Here is a 16,369-nt window from a genome sequence, read left to right as displayed (position 1 = left end):
CAGTAGCTCCGCCCCCGCCCTGCCCCCTCTGGGCCGGCCCCGCCCCCAGCCGCCCGGTGTCCCGGCCGCGGTGGAGGGTGGGGGATGCCGGGAGAAGGCGATCGCACCTGGACCGCAGGTGTGTGTGTGTGTGCGCGCGCGCGCAAGGGGTCTGGGTCTGGTGTGGTCCTTTCGCTCCTCCTCCCGGAGTCCCAGGGGCACGGTCCCCGCCACCGCTGCAGCTGGGCGCTGCGGGGGGCGGGAGGGGGCGGGGCTGGCCGAGGCCCAGCTCCGGGAGGGCTCGGGCGGTGGCGGCGGCGGGAGGTCACCCCTCCCCCCACCAACCCGCCGCCCGAGGGCTGGAAGCGACCCAGCCCAGGCCTGGTACGGAGTGGTGGCGTGACTGCCGCGGGGTGGGCAGTGGGGCTGGGTCAGTGCGAGGCTGCGCAGGGAATGGCTAAACCGGACGTGGGCCCCAGTCCCCACCAAGCCTCTGCCTGCCTGGTGCCTCAGTTTCCCCACCTGTAATACGGGGTTAAGAATGCTTTCTACCTGATAATGGCATTGAGAAAATTCACTAACTAGGAGGCAGGGGCCTAATGGAGGTCCCTCAGGCAAAAAGGCCCCATAAATGGGTGGCTTTTTAGGAGCCATTTAGTGCAGGGCTGAGTACTGGCCCAAGGGCATAATTAATGGTACTATTATTCCCCATGGGGATGTGACATTATTTGTGTGTTGCTTTCTCTACCAGAATGTCAGCCCCAGGAGGGCAGGAATTTGCATCTGGTGTCACTGCGGTGTTTCCCGCACCCAGTGAAGTCTCAGAGTCTGTCAAAGATCAGGGTGTGTGGATAAACATTGCGCCCCTGACCCAGCTCCCAGGATTCACATCAAACAGGCTGCTTATGAAAACCACTTTAAATTAGAAAAGGTAAGAGGCATCAGTGCACACAAATGGGAACAGAGAGAGGAACAGAGGGCCCAGCCCCATGTGAATATGACCACTCCAGAGCCCAGTGCGCAGCTGGGGGAGAATCCCAGGAAGGCATGGCAGTGGAGGCCAGGGTGATGGTTCTTCTGGGTGTGGCTTCAGGCCACCTGGGCTCAGAGGTCCGCTTTCCGGAAACTCGCTCTGTTCAAGGAGTTCCTGGGGGAGGGATGAGGTGGGTCAACATGGCCAACTCCATAGTACTCCTCAGCCTCCCCAACCCCCTTCTAAAGATCCTTCTAGGGATTCTGATCCTTTCCCATCCATTTTGCTCTGGCCATGAGTTCACAGAATCTCTTTTGGAATCTTCCACCAAAGCTAATAATTGTGCCCATTTTATAGATGTGGAAATCGCGGCCCAGGAAGGTGAAGTTGCATATCTGGGAAATGACCTAGCTAGGATTCCCAAGTGGCTACCAGGAGCCTGCCCAGCCTGCATGCGTGTCCCCTACACATGCCCATGCCGTGAGCATGTGTGTTGACAGGCATGTGTAGGACAGCACCCGTTTGTGCCCGCCTCTGCCCTCTCGATGGCTGGGAGAGGCCGGGTCAGGCACCTGAGGCCCGCAGTGGTGGGTGCCAGCAGCTGGGGCAGGCGCTGGGTGAGCAGCGGCTGCAGAGCCTCCCGCAGGCGGGCATAATTCCGCTCTAGCTCCCGGTGGTACTCCTTCTGGTCGGGTCCTATCAGGGCCTTGTTCTTCCGCAGGGCATCCTCGCACCTGAGAGACAGATGGCAGAAGAGGCTCAGGGGCTGGAAGTCAGGAGAAAGCAAGACTGGAGAGGTGGGGGGCGGTCCAGGCACGGGGACAGGGGTGGCAGGAGCTATAATGCAGGTCTGCTAGGTGGAGGAAACTTCAGGAGAACCAGAGAGGCGGGAGCGCCATATTGGACATCCGGGCTACAGAGAGGCAGTATGACGTCAGGAAGGCCAAGAGCCCATGGTTGGGGGGCTCGGAGGGGTCAGGCCTACTTCTTGCAGAAGTCCTTGAAACAGAGCCGCAGCTTGTTGTGATGCCTGAAGAGTTTGGGGTCTTCTGGGATCTCTGCCAAAAATACCTGGGCCACCTCCAGGGGTCCCTGCCAGGTGAGAGGGGCTCATGAGGGTGTCTGCATGGCCCCGGGGGTGCCTCGGATGGCCTGCCCGCCCCACCGGCTGTACCTGGTTCACCGTGGGCCCCACAGAGCCCTGTAGCACCATCTGTAGCATCTTGGCATCGGGCGGGTCCTGCTCGGTGGCGAAAGCCAGCTCCCGTGTCTTCTTCTGCATGTCCTCGATGGCCACCTCCACCGGTGTCAGCACTGTCTGTGGGGAGGGAGGCCGGGCGGTTGGCAGGCACTGGCTGCGGCCTGCAGATGTCCTGACCCCAGCCAGCCTAGGGCAACCTGGCCCCCTGCTGGGGGTGGAGAGGGCTTCCAAGAGGCTGTGTCATGAATAGGGCGTGGGGAGTCTGCCTGCCTGGGTCTGGGTTAACCGGGCCTCCCCTGATCTTGGGTCAAGGCCTTTCCCCTCCCAGGGTCCGGGGCCTCTGCCCACCTCCTCCCGGTGGCACACGCGGATTCGTGTCTTGATGTAGGGGAAGGCGTGGTCCGTGCTGAGCAGGGTCTTGCGTTTGTGCTGTTCCGGCAGCTCCCCATGTGCACGGCCGTCGGGTGTGAAGGGCGTGCAGAAGAGGAAGGTGCGCAGCCCGTAGTTGCGGTCGAAGTAGGTCACCCGGTCCTTGAGCTCGTAGGTGTCGAAGTGCGGTTCCACGTAAGTGATCTGGATGTAGGCCTGGGACGCGGGGCTCAGGTATGAGGCTCCCACAGCCCCAGTACACACACTTGGGGTTTGCCAGCCTCCCTGCAGGGCCCCATCGCTGGAGAGAGGGGATTTGGACCTCCTTGGGTTTGGGAGCTTTAAATCTGGGGTTCCCACAGCTCCCAAAGCCTCGATGTTCGAGAAACTTCCGAGAAAGAAGGATTTGGGGTTCCCCAGGGAGATAAGCTCTGAAGTGTGCCAGGGATAGGATTTGAGGGTCCCCAGGAAGTAGTGCTTTTGAGTCTCCCTGAAGATAGGATTTGGGGGTTCCCGGGATGGTCAGGAGCCCTCCTCACCTTCTGTGGGTCAAGCTTGGTCTTGTCCACGGGGTTCGAATCTTTGACAATCTCGACCACGTCCTCCCCAAACCTCTCCGTGTAGAACTCCTGGGGACACGGGGCTGACTTGGGGCCGCAGAGGAACAGCAGCCCCCACGCCGCCCCAGCACAGCCCAGTGCCCGTCTACCCCCTACCGCCGGGACGTGCCTCCAGCCGGTGTGAGATCTCAGCCAACTTGGTGATGGATGGCTCCTTATACACAAACTCCTGCTCGTCCAGGTCGCCAAAGCGGGCACCATAGAAGCCCACGCGGAAGTACGTCCCAAAAACGCGCTGCATCTGTGAGAAGGGGAGCTGTGGCCCGGGACGCCTCTCTAGAGGTCCCCTTGCCTGAGCCCCATGGGCCAAAGAGGTGGGCAGGGCCAGGGAAACCCTAAGAACATTCGGTCATAGGCATAGTCGGGGGGCCCCTGAGACCCAGACAACAGCTAGCTGCCCACACCCTCCCTCTTTCTCCCCACCCTTTGTTCCCTGGCTCCCCCAAATCTTTGTTTTCGTTCAGCACAAGCCCCTGCTTTCTGACTATCCCTCTCGTCCCATGCAGTTCTTCAGAGTCTGGATCTCAGTATGAAATCAGGACTACGGCTCTATTGCTTACCACTGTGTCCTCAATGCCTACAGGGCTGGGTATACAGCAGGTGCTCAATAAATGCTTAAGTGGTTGAGGAAATGCACAGCCCTCTAGGACAGAGGCTCTGTCTCCCTAGTTCCAGGGCACCCCCCTTCCCAACCAGGTATACCACCCTCTGCCAGAAAGGAAGAAGGTAGCTCCGTGTTCACTCACCAAGGCCGATCCAGGCAGAATGGGGCGGGCACAAGGGTATTGGTAGGGAAGGGAGACACAAAGTCATGGGAGAGGTCAGAGGTAAGAGCCCCCAACCCCCAGGGTCCTGGTTATGCTGCCCCAGGAGTACCATTCTTCGGGCAGAGGCCAGAGATCCAGGGAAGGAGGGGACCTGCCCATCCTACCCAGCCCCCACCCAGCCCTCCCATCTTGGCTCTGGGTTCCTGCCTTCTTTGGCCAGAAAATTCTCCCCAAACTAGGAGATGCCTAAAAATAGACCCAAGTGGGGAAGAGGCGGGAGAGGGGGAGCACGAGATGGAAATGAGGAGCAGAGATCCTGGGAGAAGCTGGGGGAGACCGTGAGAGACAGAGACCCAGAGAACCAGAGAACCAGAGAGAGAGAGAGTGTGTGTGAGCAAGACATGGAGGCAAAGAGACAGGGAAAGAGATCACAAGACAGAGACAAGAAGGAACACAGAGACAGACAAGAAGAGAGTCAGAGCCCCCCCTCACAGGCAGTGACCAAGCTGGCCCTGCCCGAGGGAGGGGTGTCTCTGGAGAGCTCCCAGCTGGGTGAGTCACAGGCTGCCCTCGGGATCTGGGGTAGGGAGGGGACCCTGGGGGAAGCAGAGGGTGCGTCACTGCCCACTGAGCACCAACCCCTGTGGCCAGGCAGCTATGTTCCTCCAGCACCCTCTGGTGGTCCCTGACCACTGCTGACCAGCCATCATGGGGGCCCCAGAGGCAGGTGGCCACTGGGCTGACTCACCTCCCAGCCGGAGCTCTGTGGGGGAGAGAAGGATCAGCATCAGCTGAGCTGTGGTAAGACGGGAGGTGGGGCCAAGGGCAGGGTCTGGGAGGGCATCCTGGGCCCACCTGGTGCATGATCTTGGTGAAGGCCTCCTGCAGTTTGCCATGAACGGCAGCCAGCTTCTTGTAGTCTCGGTGGGCTTCCAGGATGGGGATAAGGGTCTTGTAGACCTCGTTCACTGCCTCGTAGAGCCCGCCCTGGTGGTGGGGGCACATCAAGATTCCCAGCATCCTCCCTAGCTCTCTCTCCTGCCTGGCACAGCCCACCATCTGTACAACTACCCATGCTCTAGAGCTCCATCTTTCATCACCTACTCCAGGAAGCCCACCCTGACCACCCTGCCCTCGATAGGACACCAGTCTTTCCACTCAACCCCCACAGATCCCTAAATGGTCTCTACCTTGCTTACTACGGACCGGGTGCTGTGTACATCTGTATTTTACCCATGTTCCTTCATCTGTGGGAGGAGTTTGTTTTGTTTTGTTTTCCTTTCTCAGAGGGAAAACTAGAACTCAGAGACATGGCTCCCCAGGGCCAGGACCTGAACACCAGCCCTTTTGGTTTGGTGCCCAAGACCTCCACACCCAGCTACCTCCTGGGACATGGTAATGGCTGCTCCTAAGTGCCCCTGACCCACAGCTGGTACCAGCATCGAGCCGGGCACACACCAGACACCCTGGAACATTTGGTGGCCAACTGTGAGCGGTCTGTGTCTACTGTCTAATTTATTCCCAAGGCTTTTGTTTCTGAGCCTTTAACACAATGACTATAATGAAAACCCCACTATTGGGGCTGGCAGCATAGAAAAGATTTCTCTCTGGAAAACCTGACCTTGAATCTGAGCAGGGCTCTGGATCTGATCACCAGTTCCCATAAACACGGGGAAGTGAGGAACAGGTAAAGCAACACCACTGGATGCAGCCAGAGCCCTGGCTGGGCCAGAAAACCCCTTGGAACAAAGCCGAGGTCCCAACAAGTGAAATGCAGGGGAAAATCCAATTGATTTCACTCAAGCAAGCCAACTGGAGAAAACCTTTTTAGAGCAGTGGACAATACAACACCTGGGCTTCAACCTATTAAGGGAAACATTAAAAACCCTATTGTAAAAAGTGGGGAACTGATGCCCTCTCATTCTTGTTTTCTTTCTTTGATTCAAAGAGCCTTAAGAGACTTGTCAGTCACAGCCACTGTGAGTTTTTACATGAATCCTGATCCGAACAAATCAATTGCAAAAAGAAAATGGTTTCGAGATTGTCAGAGACATCTAAGCGCGGACTGGTATTAAAGAGTTGCATAAACGATTTCATCAGGAACAACTGAGTGGTGGCTCAGTTGGTTAAGCTGCTGCCTTTGGCTCAGGTCATGATTCCAGGGTCCTGGGATCGAGTCCCACATTGGGATCTTTGCTCAGTGGGGAGCCTGCTTCTCTCTCTGTCTCTGCTTTCTTGTGCTCTCTTTTTCTCTGACAAATAAATAAATCAATAAAATCTTTAAAAAAAATAAAAAGGATTTCATCAGTGAGGCCGCACAGAGAGGTACTGTACAGGTGACAGTGTGAGGGGTAGGGTTTGTTTTAAGCTGGAACTTCTCTGACTCCCAACACACACAGGGATCTCTGAGATCTTGTTGAAATATAGGGTTCAGAGGGTTGGAGGGCCCAGGACTCTGCATTTATAACAAGCCTCCAGCCGGTAACCATGCTGCTGGTCCTTAGACCACACTGAGTAGGCAAGGTTTGGAAAGAAAAAAAAACAATGGGCACCTGGGTGGCTCAGTGGGTTAAGCCCTGGGTCATGATCCCAGGGTTTGTGGGATCGAGCCCCGCATCAGGCTCTCTGCTCAGCGGGGAGCCTGCTTCCCTTCCTTTCTCTCTGCCTGCCTCTCTGCCTACCTGTGATCTCTCTCTGTCAAATAAATAAATAAATAAAATCTTTTAAAAAACAAAAAACAAAACAGCTGAACGGTCATGTTGGGTTTCATCGGTCAATTTGTGAAAATTAAGAGCTTATCTTTTTTATATACCAAAAAACCTGAAAATTAAGATCTTGTCTTTTTATATATATACAAAAAAAGAAGGGAGAAAAGAAAATGCCATCAAAAACCAAAAACCAGGGACGCCTGGCTGGCTCAGTGGGTTAAAGCCTCTGCCTTCGGCTCAGGTCATGGTCCCGGGGTCCTGGGATCGAGTCCCACGTCGGGCTCTCTGCTCAGTGGGGAGCCTGCTTCCCTCTCTCTCTCTCTGCTTGCCTCTCTGTCTACTTGTGAGCTGGCCCTGGGGACGGAGGGAGGTGCAGACTTTTATGTGTGCTCAAACTTTTCTCTAATAAAACAAAATTAAACAGCAGCTGAATGTACGGAAAGCTAACTATGTCCAGGCCACATGTGAAGGGTTTTACAGGGAGAGAGGCAGGTAACCTGAGCTCGTGAAAGTCCCCATTGTCCTCAGGCAGTCCCCGGCCCAGAAAGGGAGCAGGCAGCGGCTTCACCTGGAGCCTCCAGGAGCAGGTACTGGGCCCGTCGGTGGATCTGATGACACCAGCCCAGCCCGAACCCCACGTCCCACGGCCCCCCACAGGCCTCACCATGGTGAAGTAGGCAGCAGCCTGCTCCAGCAGCCCCACCAGCCCCAGCTCTGTGAAGTGCTTCCCGGAGCAGAAGCCCTCCTCGTCAGGCGACAGAATGTCGTCGGAGATGGCAGACTCCTCCAGCACGTTGGATGAGATGTTCTGGGGTGGGAGGTGGCATCAGGCCCCCAGCCCACGGGTGCCACCCCCTGCCCATCGCACCCCCCCGCACCCCCCACCCCCAGCAGCTCACCTGGAAGGAAACGCAGCCCACGGGCAGGTAGCGGCTGTCCTCCAGCAGGGCGAGGTACTCGGCCACCAGAGCGGCGGCGTGCACCATGCACTGGGCGGCCTCCGCGTGGTTGCCCAGCTCTGCGTGCTTCCCCGCCATGTTCTGCAACCACGTCAGCCGCAGGTCGGGGGAGCCCTGGTAGCCGCGGGCAATCCTGGCATGCAGGTGGGGGATGGTGAGGGGGATAGGGACTCGCCCAGCCCCCACTGCCGGCCCCTCACGGGTCCACCCCCTCTACTCGTTACCCCATCCTCAGGGCCCAGCACCAGCCAGGCTCCTCAGCTGGAATGGGAGGCCACGCCCCCGTTCCCCTTGCTTGGGCGCCTCCCCCGCACCCCATGCACCAGGCCACCACCTCCCAGGCCCCCACGCCTTCCCTACCTCCATCATCAGGCATCTCCCACCTCCCACTCCCCTACTTCTTCCCAAACACCCCTCACCTCTCCTCTGAATCACTTGTTCCCAGACCCATCACCGGTCAGCACCTCACCTGGCTCCCGCCTGTGCCCCTCACTTGTCCTTACTCTCTCTGTCACTCTCTGTCGTCCTCCAGGCATGTCCGCCCGGCACCCTCCGCAGCGTCAGTCACCTTGCCCTCCCCTTGCCTGTGCCCCCTCCTGCCTGCTCACCGCTCTCTCTCCCCACCTGCCGTGGGTGGGAGCGCCGGAGGGCCCACCCAGCCCCCCTCACCTGTACATGAGATCAATGAGCATCTCTGGGTCCTCCTGATGCTCCTTCATCTTCACCGTGTCCGTTAGGATCATGTGCAAGTTGAACATCAGGTCCTGGACCTGGAATGGGGGGGTGGAGGGGGAACGGCCGGGCACGATGAGGGCATCGCGACATGCCCGACAGCCTCAGTGGTGGGGCAGGGCTGGGGGAGGGGGCGCAGTGGCAAAGCCGGCCGGGCAAAGACACTGGCTGAGGAAGGCATGGCGGGGGCCCGGCGGTGTCACCTGCTCGGCGAAGGTGCTGTCCCGCAGGCCCACGTCCTCCTCGGCGTAGGTGAGGATGGTCTTGAGTGACCGTCTCAGGTGCTCTTCGCTGAAGCTCTGCGTCGTCCCCACTAGGGACGACAGCGACATGGTCACTTGCATCTTCACGCGGGCAAAGTTCTATGAGGAGCCGGGAAGGACGAGCACGCCTGTGAGCCCGGGACCCTCACCCTCGGGGCCCGCTCCTCCTGCCCCCCATCGACCGCACAATCCTCTCTGGCTGGCCGCCCTCCCTCACCGGCGCCTCGGGTCGGCCAGCCATGCCCTCCGCCTGCCACTTCCACTTACGTTGCCAATCTCGAAATTCTGGCGCATGAGGAGGTAGAGCGAGGCGCTGGCGTGCATGCGGATGGTGCTGACGCGGCTGCCACAGTGTCGCAGGAGCCTCAGGCAGAGGTCGGCGCACAGCTCAGTGTCCTCCTCGAACAGCAGCTCTGGGAACTGTCCCCCCAAGGCCACACAGGCACAGGTCAGCCCCTTCCCCTCATGGCACAGAAGGTCCCGGATGGGGACTCTGGCAGGGGCATCAGTGTCCTGCCCCCTCTGGCCAAGCACGGTGGGCTTCAGAATGAGGGGAAGATGCTGTGTGACCCTGCGTGAGTGACTCTGCCACTCTGATCCTCAGCTCCCCACTCTGTAAATGATGGCTACGGAGTGTGTCTCACGAAGTGGCTGAGCACACGGTAGGGGCTCAGCAGGCTACACCAATCCCTCAGAGCCCTGCCTGTGGAGCAGGGCTTACCTTGGACACTAGGGCTCGCTGTGTGGCCAAGCCATGCTGCAGGAAGAGGGCGCTCTGGGCGCTGCCCAGACTATACAGCACAACCTTCAGCACGGCCCCCAAGATGCTCTCCCGGGCCTCCGACAGCATCACGGTCTGCAGGGGGGTCAGGGATGGGGAAAAGGAGTCAGAAATCCAGCTGTTAGGGACTGAGCTGCTTCCAGGGTCAGGAGTCAGAGATCAGAAGGCACAGTGGTGGGGTCAGAGGTCAGGGACATGCTGGCTCAAGCCCTACCTGCACGATGATCTCCAGTGTATCTAAAACCACCAGGCTGGTCTCAGTTGCCAGGTTCCCCTCCACCAAGGCCTCATGTTCCATTTCATCCTTAGTCCTGGAGGGGATGGGACACGGCTGGGTGCTGAGCTCGCTCTCCCTCCCTTAAGTGCTTTAGGGGCCCCCGTTCTCTGGAAACTGGTCGGACCCCAGCAAACAACTTCCTGCCTACACCCACTTGTCCACACGGTCCGAGGTCTGTCTCCAGTGCGTGACGCTCTTCCGCCAGCGTACGTTCTCCTGATTTCCAAATGGGCTCCTCTCTGAGATGCGCAGGTGCGTGTTCCCAGATGCACAAAAACATAAAGACATGCAACCATGAGACGTGCTCAGGCATTAAGGTACACGTGGGACAACCCATGAGGACACCGGGTGACACATGTATATGCTAAGGAAACACAGTTAAACATGAATGACATGAAATTGGACAAGGAGCACAGATGCGTGTGCATGGGGACAACATGTGCACTTCTTTCTGGGGAAGGTGAGGCAGACACAGAGGTTCAGATGCCCTCTTCCTGGGGTCTGTCAAAGGCTGGGAGCAGCCGGGGCAGGGGGATGTGCACAGGGTATATCTCCCTCTCACCACGACTCCGCCGGACCATCTCCTGTCGTGCCCCAATGGTGCCCAGGATGGCTTCCTCCAGACGAGCCTTCATGTCCAGTGACTTCTTAAACGTGAGGCTGTTGATGCGCTCAAAGGCCTTTTTCCCCTGTGAGGGCAGAGAACAGGGTTCAGGGCTGACTCTGCCCTTTCCTATGACACCTGGGCTGCTTGGTCACACTCATTCAGCCTTTTCTGACCTCCAGAATCATGTGCTTGGAGACACGGCTCTCCCCTTTCCTGCAAGGTCTTAGCCCATTCCCAATTCGATTCATGAAGACAATTCTCCCTTCGCTCTTTGGCTAAGCCCAGAAACGGCCCACCCCTTGACCCTCAAACCCACAGGCACCTGTGCGTGAAGATGGTTCACCTTGGCCCTGTCCACCCACTCAATCCCCAGGCCCACCCCACCCCCAGCCCCATACCTTGTACTCAAAGGCAGCCAGGCAAAGGTAAAGCAAGTCCAAGAGGCGGCCCAGCTGAGGGAGGGCAAGGTCAGCAGCCCAGCGCTGCAGGAGGGCCGGCTCGGCGTTCTTCAGTACCCAGAGCACACACACCAGTAAGGTCCGGCTGGACTCGGCAGAGAGGGGATAGCCTGAGCGAGAAGCCTGGGGCCAGACAGGGGAGAGGGTGCTCAGAAGGGATGGAGTTGACTCTCATGTCCTCCACACTGTGATGAGCACTGGCCTATCAGAATATCCATATGGGGGCGCCTGGGTGGCTCAGTGGGTTAAGCCTCTGCCTTCGGCTCAGGTCATGATCTCAGGGTCCTTGGATCGAGCCCTGTGTCGGGCTCTCTGCTCAGCGGGGAGCCTGCTTCCCCCTCTCTCTGCCTCTCTGCCTACTTGTGATCTGTGTCAAATAAATAAATAAAATCTTCAAACAAACAAATATCCTTACATAATTTCTATTACCAGGTTGGATGGTGACTCTGGGGACCAGCGCCATACTCACTGCCACTGGACCCTGGGAGATGCTGGCCCGGGAGCCGGGGGCTAGGGGCCCACCAGCGATGGCCATGGCTACTGAGGGGTTGATGGTGCCTCCGATGTCCCCTTCCCCTTCTGTGTCTGAGTCGAGCATCGAGGCCAGTCTTGACCGTTGACCTGGGCCCTCTGGGGGCAGGGACAGGGGGACAGAAGAATGAACCCTTGGTAAGTACTTTCTCGATCTCATAGCCTAGCTCAAAGTTCGCCTCCTCAGGGAAGCCTTCCCTGCTACCGCTCCCCCAGACCAGGGTGAGGTCTCCAGTTACCTATTCTCAGAGCTCACTTTTTGTGCCTATGATTAGACACATCTATCATACCATTGTCTGTAAGATGACAAAGGCCTCAACTCTATCTGCCCTGGCTGCTGCTACATGTTCGACACTCAGAATGTGGCCTGGCTCACAGGAGCTATATATGTTTACTACAGTGATGATGGAACAGTGGCAGGAATAACAGTAATAATAATTAATAATAAATGCTGTCACTATCATAGCCATCAATGGGCACTTAGATAGTCTCCTATGTGCCAAGTGCCATTCTAAGGACTTGGAAAATACTAACTCTTAAACTTCAAAACAACCTTATGAGATAAATGATTTTAGCGTCCCCACTTTATGGATGAGGAAACTGAGGCACAGAAACTGAGGCCTGGGGTCACACAGCAGGTAAATGGTAGAGATGGGATTTTAACCTAAAGAGTCTGCTTCCAAACTCTAGGGTTTTAAGAATCACCCCTTTAGCTGTCCCCACCCCCAAAGGTCTCACCAGAGACAGGAAATGCCAACAAATACAGAACCAGTATCACCCCAGAGAGTCTTGAGACAAAGCATTGACTGAATTTAATGAAATCTCCAGTGTGGCTTAACCTAGCTCAGTTCCTGACCAGACTGAGGTGGCCCTCCCATTTTCCTCTCTTCATATGGGAGGGAAAGAGGAGCTATCACTGGGAAAGGATGACACTGCCTCAGTCCTGACGATTTGTTCACATACAACATCCAAAATACCATAACGAGTTGTAAGACATAGGATGAGGCAGGAAAATATAATTGATAAGGGAGAAAAACAGACAATAGAAGCAGGCACACAGATGACCAAATGTTGGAATTATCAAAAAAGGATGTTAATGTATGAATTGGCAGAAAAGATAGACAAACATGGGTTAAAAAATGGTAGATTTCAATAGAGAACTGGGATCTACAAAAACACACCAAAATATCAAACGACCATTTTATAGCCGAAAAATATTAACATCTGAAATTCGGAACTCATGGATGGGGTTAACAAAGGGCTGGACACAGCCAGAGAAGACAGAAGCAGTGAGCTCAAATACAGGTAAATGGAAAGTTTCCCAACTGAAAATAAAATGGAAACAGAACAGAGCGCAGCAGGCACGTGAATGCACTCCACGGGTCTAACATACGTGCAGTTGGAGTCCCAGAAGGAGAGAAGCGAGAAAATGAGGCAGAAAAAAAATCCAAGAGGTAAAGACTGAGAATTTTGCCCAAATGACAAAGCGGATCCACCCAGAAATCCTCAGTCTGTGCTTCCAACTGTCCCCTGTCCCCCCGGTGCCAGGGAATGCTAACGGGGAGTGACTGAATGAACACGGGGCTCTGAATTTCCCCTCATCCCGATGTTCCTTCCCCACCTGCCCCTCCTCACCTATCAGGGTGTGACAGTATCCCAGTACGCTGCTCCCCAGATTTTCACATAACTCTAGGAAGTAGTGAATGTGACCACTGTCCCCAAGTAATAGGTAAGAAACCTTTTGGCTCAGAGAAGTTAACGCCTCACCTGGGGCCCCAGAGCAGCACACTGGAACTTCTTCATCTGTCCCCATCACCCATGCTTTTATTCCTAACCCTGCTCCCCGCCCTTCCCGACCTGAGCTGGTGTGATCAGGGAAGCCCCTGGATCGTGCAGCCCTGGCCTGCCCCGGCCCACTGACCAGCAAAATCGTGCAGGCGTGGCAGTGTATCCCGTGCGAGCGACAGCAGTGGCAGGTACAACTCGGCCACACGGGCCTTCACAGAAGCCTCAGCATAGCGGGGGTCGGCGTCGTGGCTACAGAGCAGGCTGTGCACGGCGCTGATGGCCTTCTTGTGCAGCAGGGATGCCCTGTGTGGGGTGGTGGGGAGCGAGGAGCTCGGGTTGGAGCGGACATGTCTCCTGGACCTTTCCACCAGCCTGGGGGCCAGAGCGGGCCTGTGCTCACCCCTCGGCCTCAGGCTCCAGGGCCAGCGCCAATTCTGTCAGCAGGAGCCCAGCCAGGAAGTGCTGTTGTCGGAACGGCCCACTCAGCTCGAACATGCTGGTTACCTTGGGGTCCGGGGCCTGGCTGGAGAAGGTGGAGCTCTGCAGAGGGCAGGAAGAGAAAGCAGAGATGGCAGGAGGCAGGGGTCAAGGGTCAGAGGGGAGAGACTGGTGTTAACTACCACATGTGAGGTGACAGGGCCTGGAGGCAAGTTACAAGTCAGAAAAACACCAAATGGAACCCCAGGCGGGAATTAGGATTTAGAGATGAGAAATAAGAAGTTGGTTCCCCGCTCCCACACAAGAAATTACCAAGAGTGGGGGTCAGAAGTGAAGGGTCCGGCTACCTGGGCAGCCGCCCACTCTGAAATGGGCAAATGAGGGAAGAGGGGCTGAAGGCGAGTCGGGGAAGGTCAAGAGAAGGAGCCAGAAGGGAGGCCAGCGCACCTGGGAGGTGGTGGAGGATACAGAGGGCGAGGGCGACGCTGGGGGCGACAGGGGACAGCAGGGGAGGTTGAGGGTCACGTAGTGCTCGTGGCTGCACAGGATGCGGGTGAAGTCCATGCGAAGCGTCAGCAGCAACGCAGGGTTGGGGGCCGACTGCAGCCGCGCGGACACCTGTGGGGGAGGGGAATCAGCGGGCGACCTTCACTGGCTCCACCCACCCAGCCCACCACCCCACCGCGGCTGTGCCATGCCCACCACGCCCACCCGTACCTGCTTGTAGTGGGCCCGGACCAGGCTGAAGATGAAGCCGCGGTCCACCAGGGACAGCAGATCGCTGAGGAAGAAGGCCAGGCTGGCGTTCAGGCGCTCGGCCAGCTCTGCGTCCTGGGGGCACAGGGCCGGTCAGCCCACGCCCACTTGTCCCATGGAGCCTCAGTCTCCACACTGGGCCTGGCTCCTCCTAGGGTCACCCATGACCTCCAGGAGCCGCATCACTGCCCCAAAGCCTTGGGGCTTCTTGACACACCCTCATTTCTGGCCTCCAGATGCACCTGGCCTTCCCGGTTGTCCTCTTCCCTCTGTCCCGCCCCTTTCCCACGGCTGTATGTCTACACTTCTCAGGATTCGGTTCAGAACACTGTTTTCTTTCCTTTCATTAGATGGGAACAACACAATATGGACGGCAGAAACTGGCTACTGACTTCCCCCAAATCCTCTCCCACTCAGCACTGAAACCCTTCTTCCCAGTTCAGAGCTGGATGAAGACCACATTTCCCAGCCTCCCTTGAGGCTGAGAATAATCATGTGACCACAACCTGGCCAATGGAATTTTGGGGAGAGTGATGTGGTCACGTAGATGGAAGGGGCTGGTCTTCCTGTTCCCACCACCAGTCCAGCCTTTTGGGGCAGGCACCATGGTGGACGGCGATGGCCAGGTCCACACTGTAGAACACCCTGCAACCCACCTATGCTCAGAAACAAACTCTGGTCACATTTAAACCACAAGTGATGATGTCCCAGCAAAGTAACCTCTGCCCTAACTGATGCGCTCTCAATAATCATTTAATAAGAGTACACTAAACATCTACGATGTGCCATACACTGTGAATGAGACAGATGTGGTCCCTGTGGCTTGTCCAACTCACAGTCTTGTGTGAGGGGAAGGCAGACAATAAATAAAAGGGCAGGAGATAGTTCCGTGTGTTTTGAAGAAAACTGATTGGGGTATGGTTTTGAGAGAAACCGGAAAGATGGGAAAGAGCCAAGACAAGAAAGGCAACCTGAGCAGAGAGAACAGCAAGTGCAAAGGCCCTGGGGCAGGATGTGCCTGGTAACGTTGAGGAATATCAAGAAGGCTGCTTGGCCTTAAGGGGTTGTTGATGCTTGTCTGCTCTCACACAACCATAAGCCACAGGGTGGTTAGGCTCAGTGGCCTGAGTTCCCTGCAACCTCAGAGCAACCCTCCTCAGTTCCCTGCAACCCAGAGAAACAAGATATAAAACCTGCCTTAGCTCTGAGTCCATAGGGGAGCAGAGACTGGGTCTTCCTTATACAATGAGCCTGGAAGTCAGTGCTCGATAAATGTCAAGCGAAGCAACAGAACCACTATGGCCCATTGCTGATGCCCCACTTGCAGCTGGGATGCTGCTGCTTCTCGGGGGTACTGTTCCCCCCTACTGCCCATTCATAGGGTGGTTTCCTCACAGTCCGGCTCAGCCCCTGAGAATATCAGCCCTTGGGGAGGCTCCAGTGGAACAAGGTCGAGAACTCTGAGCCCAGCCCAGAGGTCATCGGAGATTGCACAATGGCTGACTTGGGTTGGGCTGGCATTTCAAAAATCTGGAAAGTTCCTATCAAAACCAAAAGTCCCATTTCTCCTGAGAAATCAGGCATTCCAGCTACAGCCAATAGGTACATGCCCCTGCGTCCGCCCTAAGCCCCATTCCTCCCAGGTGGTGAGGGTGTAGGCTCTGGAGCTGGTGGCTTGGGTTCACATCCACATTCTGCCCCTTCTTGGCTGTGTGGTATCAGATTGTTACCCAGTCATTCTCTACCTCAGTTTCCCCATCAGTAAAATGGAGATAACTTCATGGGGTGTTTGGGAGAATTTAATGATGTCATCCATCTAACATGTTTAAGATATACAGTAAGTGCTCAATAAATACTCAATATTATTATTATTACTATTGTAATAACTTATTATTATTGCCTGCCCAGCTCCTGTGAACACTGGAATTAGTGATCCAGGACCTGGACAACCAATGATCGAGGTCTCAAAGCATCAGTGTTCATTTACTGAGCACTTACTGTATTTGGCACTGTGCTAAGGGCTAAGGGATCTCTCTGTCCTCCCTCCCCATCCTCATCAACCCCCATTCCCACGTTTGCTCAGTCCACTCTAGCCACGCCTTCTAACTGCTCCTCTAACAACCCAGGCATGGTCCTACCTCGGGGCCTTTGCCCTTGCTGGT

At 56.4% G+C, this 16,369-nt stretch overlaps 1 protein-coding gene and 1 long non-coding RNA gene across 9 annotated transcripts in view; one reads left to right on the top strand and one right to left on the bottom strand.

Annotated features, from left to right (window-relative positions):
- Positions 1 to 14: 14 nt before the first annotated feature.
- LOC123393085 lies at positions 15 to 5,882 on the top strand. Of its 2 annotated transcripts, XR_006607812.1 has the most exons (4): positions 15 to 118; positions 731 to 3,456; positions 3,649 to 4,710; positions 5,197 to 5,882. It is a non-coding gene; the product is annotated as an uncharacterized LOC123393085 (long non-coding RNA). The 2 variants fall into 2 exon arrangements; XR_006607811.1 differs by having other exon boundaries at positions 731 to 4,710.
- DOCK6 (dedicator of cytokinesis 6) overlaps positions 880 to 16,369 on the bottom strand; it is a 40,904-nt gene continuing 25,414 nt past the window's right edge. For 4 of the 7 annotated variants that reach the window (XM_045083811.1, XM_045083822.1, XM_045083828.1 and 1 more), the window contains 24 exons: positions 14,169 to 14,282; positions 13,899 to 14,069; positions 13,414 to 13,553; positions 13,147 to 13,316; positions 11,164 to 11,324; positions 10,635 to 10,817; positions 10,192 to 10,318; positions 9,784 to 9,868; positions 9,567 to 9,663; positions 9,293 to 9,427; positions 8,839 to 8,991; positions 8,512 to 8,670; positions 8,246 to 8,346; positions 7,517 to 7,709; positions 7,282 to 7,425; positions 4,765 to 4,896; positions 4,658 to 4,672; positions 3,252 to 3,377; positions 3,062 to 3,151; positions 2,502 to 2,738; positions 2,127 to 2,270; positions 1,938 to 2,044; positions 1,525 to 1,686; positions 880 to 1,126 (listed from right to left, as the gene is read on the bottom strand). In XM_045083811.1, the coding sequence (XP_044939746.1) occupies positions 1,084 to 1,126; positions 1,525 to 1,686; positions 1,938 to 2,044; positions 2,127 to 2,270; positions 2,502 to 2,738; positions 3,062 to 3,151; positions 3,252 to 3,377; positions 4,658 to 4,672; positions 4,765 to 4,896; positions 7,282 to 7,425; positions 7,517 to 7,709; positions 8,246 to 8,346; positions 8,512 to 8,670; positions 8,839 to 8,991; positions 9,293 to 9,427; positions 9,567 to 9,663; positions 9,784 to 9,868; positions 10,192 to 10,318; positions 10,635 to 10,817; positions 11,164 to 11,324; positions 13,147 to 13,316; positions 13,414 to 13,553; positions 13,899 to 14,069; positions 14,169 to 14,282 (3,189 nt within the window). In that variant the 3' untranslated portion in view covers positions 880 to 1,083. Of the gene's footprint in view, positions 1,127 to 1,524; positions 1,687 to 1,937; positions 2,045 to 2,126; positions 2,271 to 2,501; positions 2,739 to 3,061; positions 3,152 to 3,251; positions 3,378 to 4,657; positions 4,673 to 4,764; positions 4,897 to 7,281; positions 7,426 to 7,516; positions 7,710 to 8,245; positions 8,347 to 8,511; positions 8,671 to 8,838; positions 8,992 to 9,292; positions 9,428 to 9,566; positions 9,664 to 9,783; positions 9,869 to 10,191; positions 10,319 to 10,634; positions 10,818 to 11,163; positions 11,325 to 12,353; positions 12,610 to 13,146; positions 13,317 to 13,413; positions 13,554 to 13,898; positions 14,070 to 14,168; positions 14,283 to 16,369 lie in introns of those variants that run through there. The other 3 variants (XR_006607807.1, XM_045083840.1, XM_045083843.1) reach the window with 3 other exon arrangements.

The sequence above is a fragment of the Mustela putorius genome, unplaced genomic scaffold (assembly GCF_011764305.1).
Source record: "Mustela putorius furo isolate JIRA1106 unplaced genomic scaffold, ASM1176430v1.1 tig00000095_pilon_pilon_pilon, whole genome shotgun sequence".
In the NCBI taxonomy this organism is placed as follows: domain Eukaryota; kingdom Metazoa; phylum Chordata; class Mammalia; order Carnivora; family Mustelidae; genus Mustela; species Mustela putorius.
The sequence above is the reverse complement of the archived record's forward strand: the minus strand, read 5'-3'. Positions and strand labels throughout refer to the sequence as shown.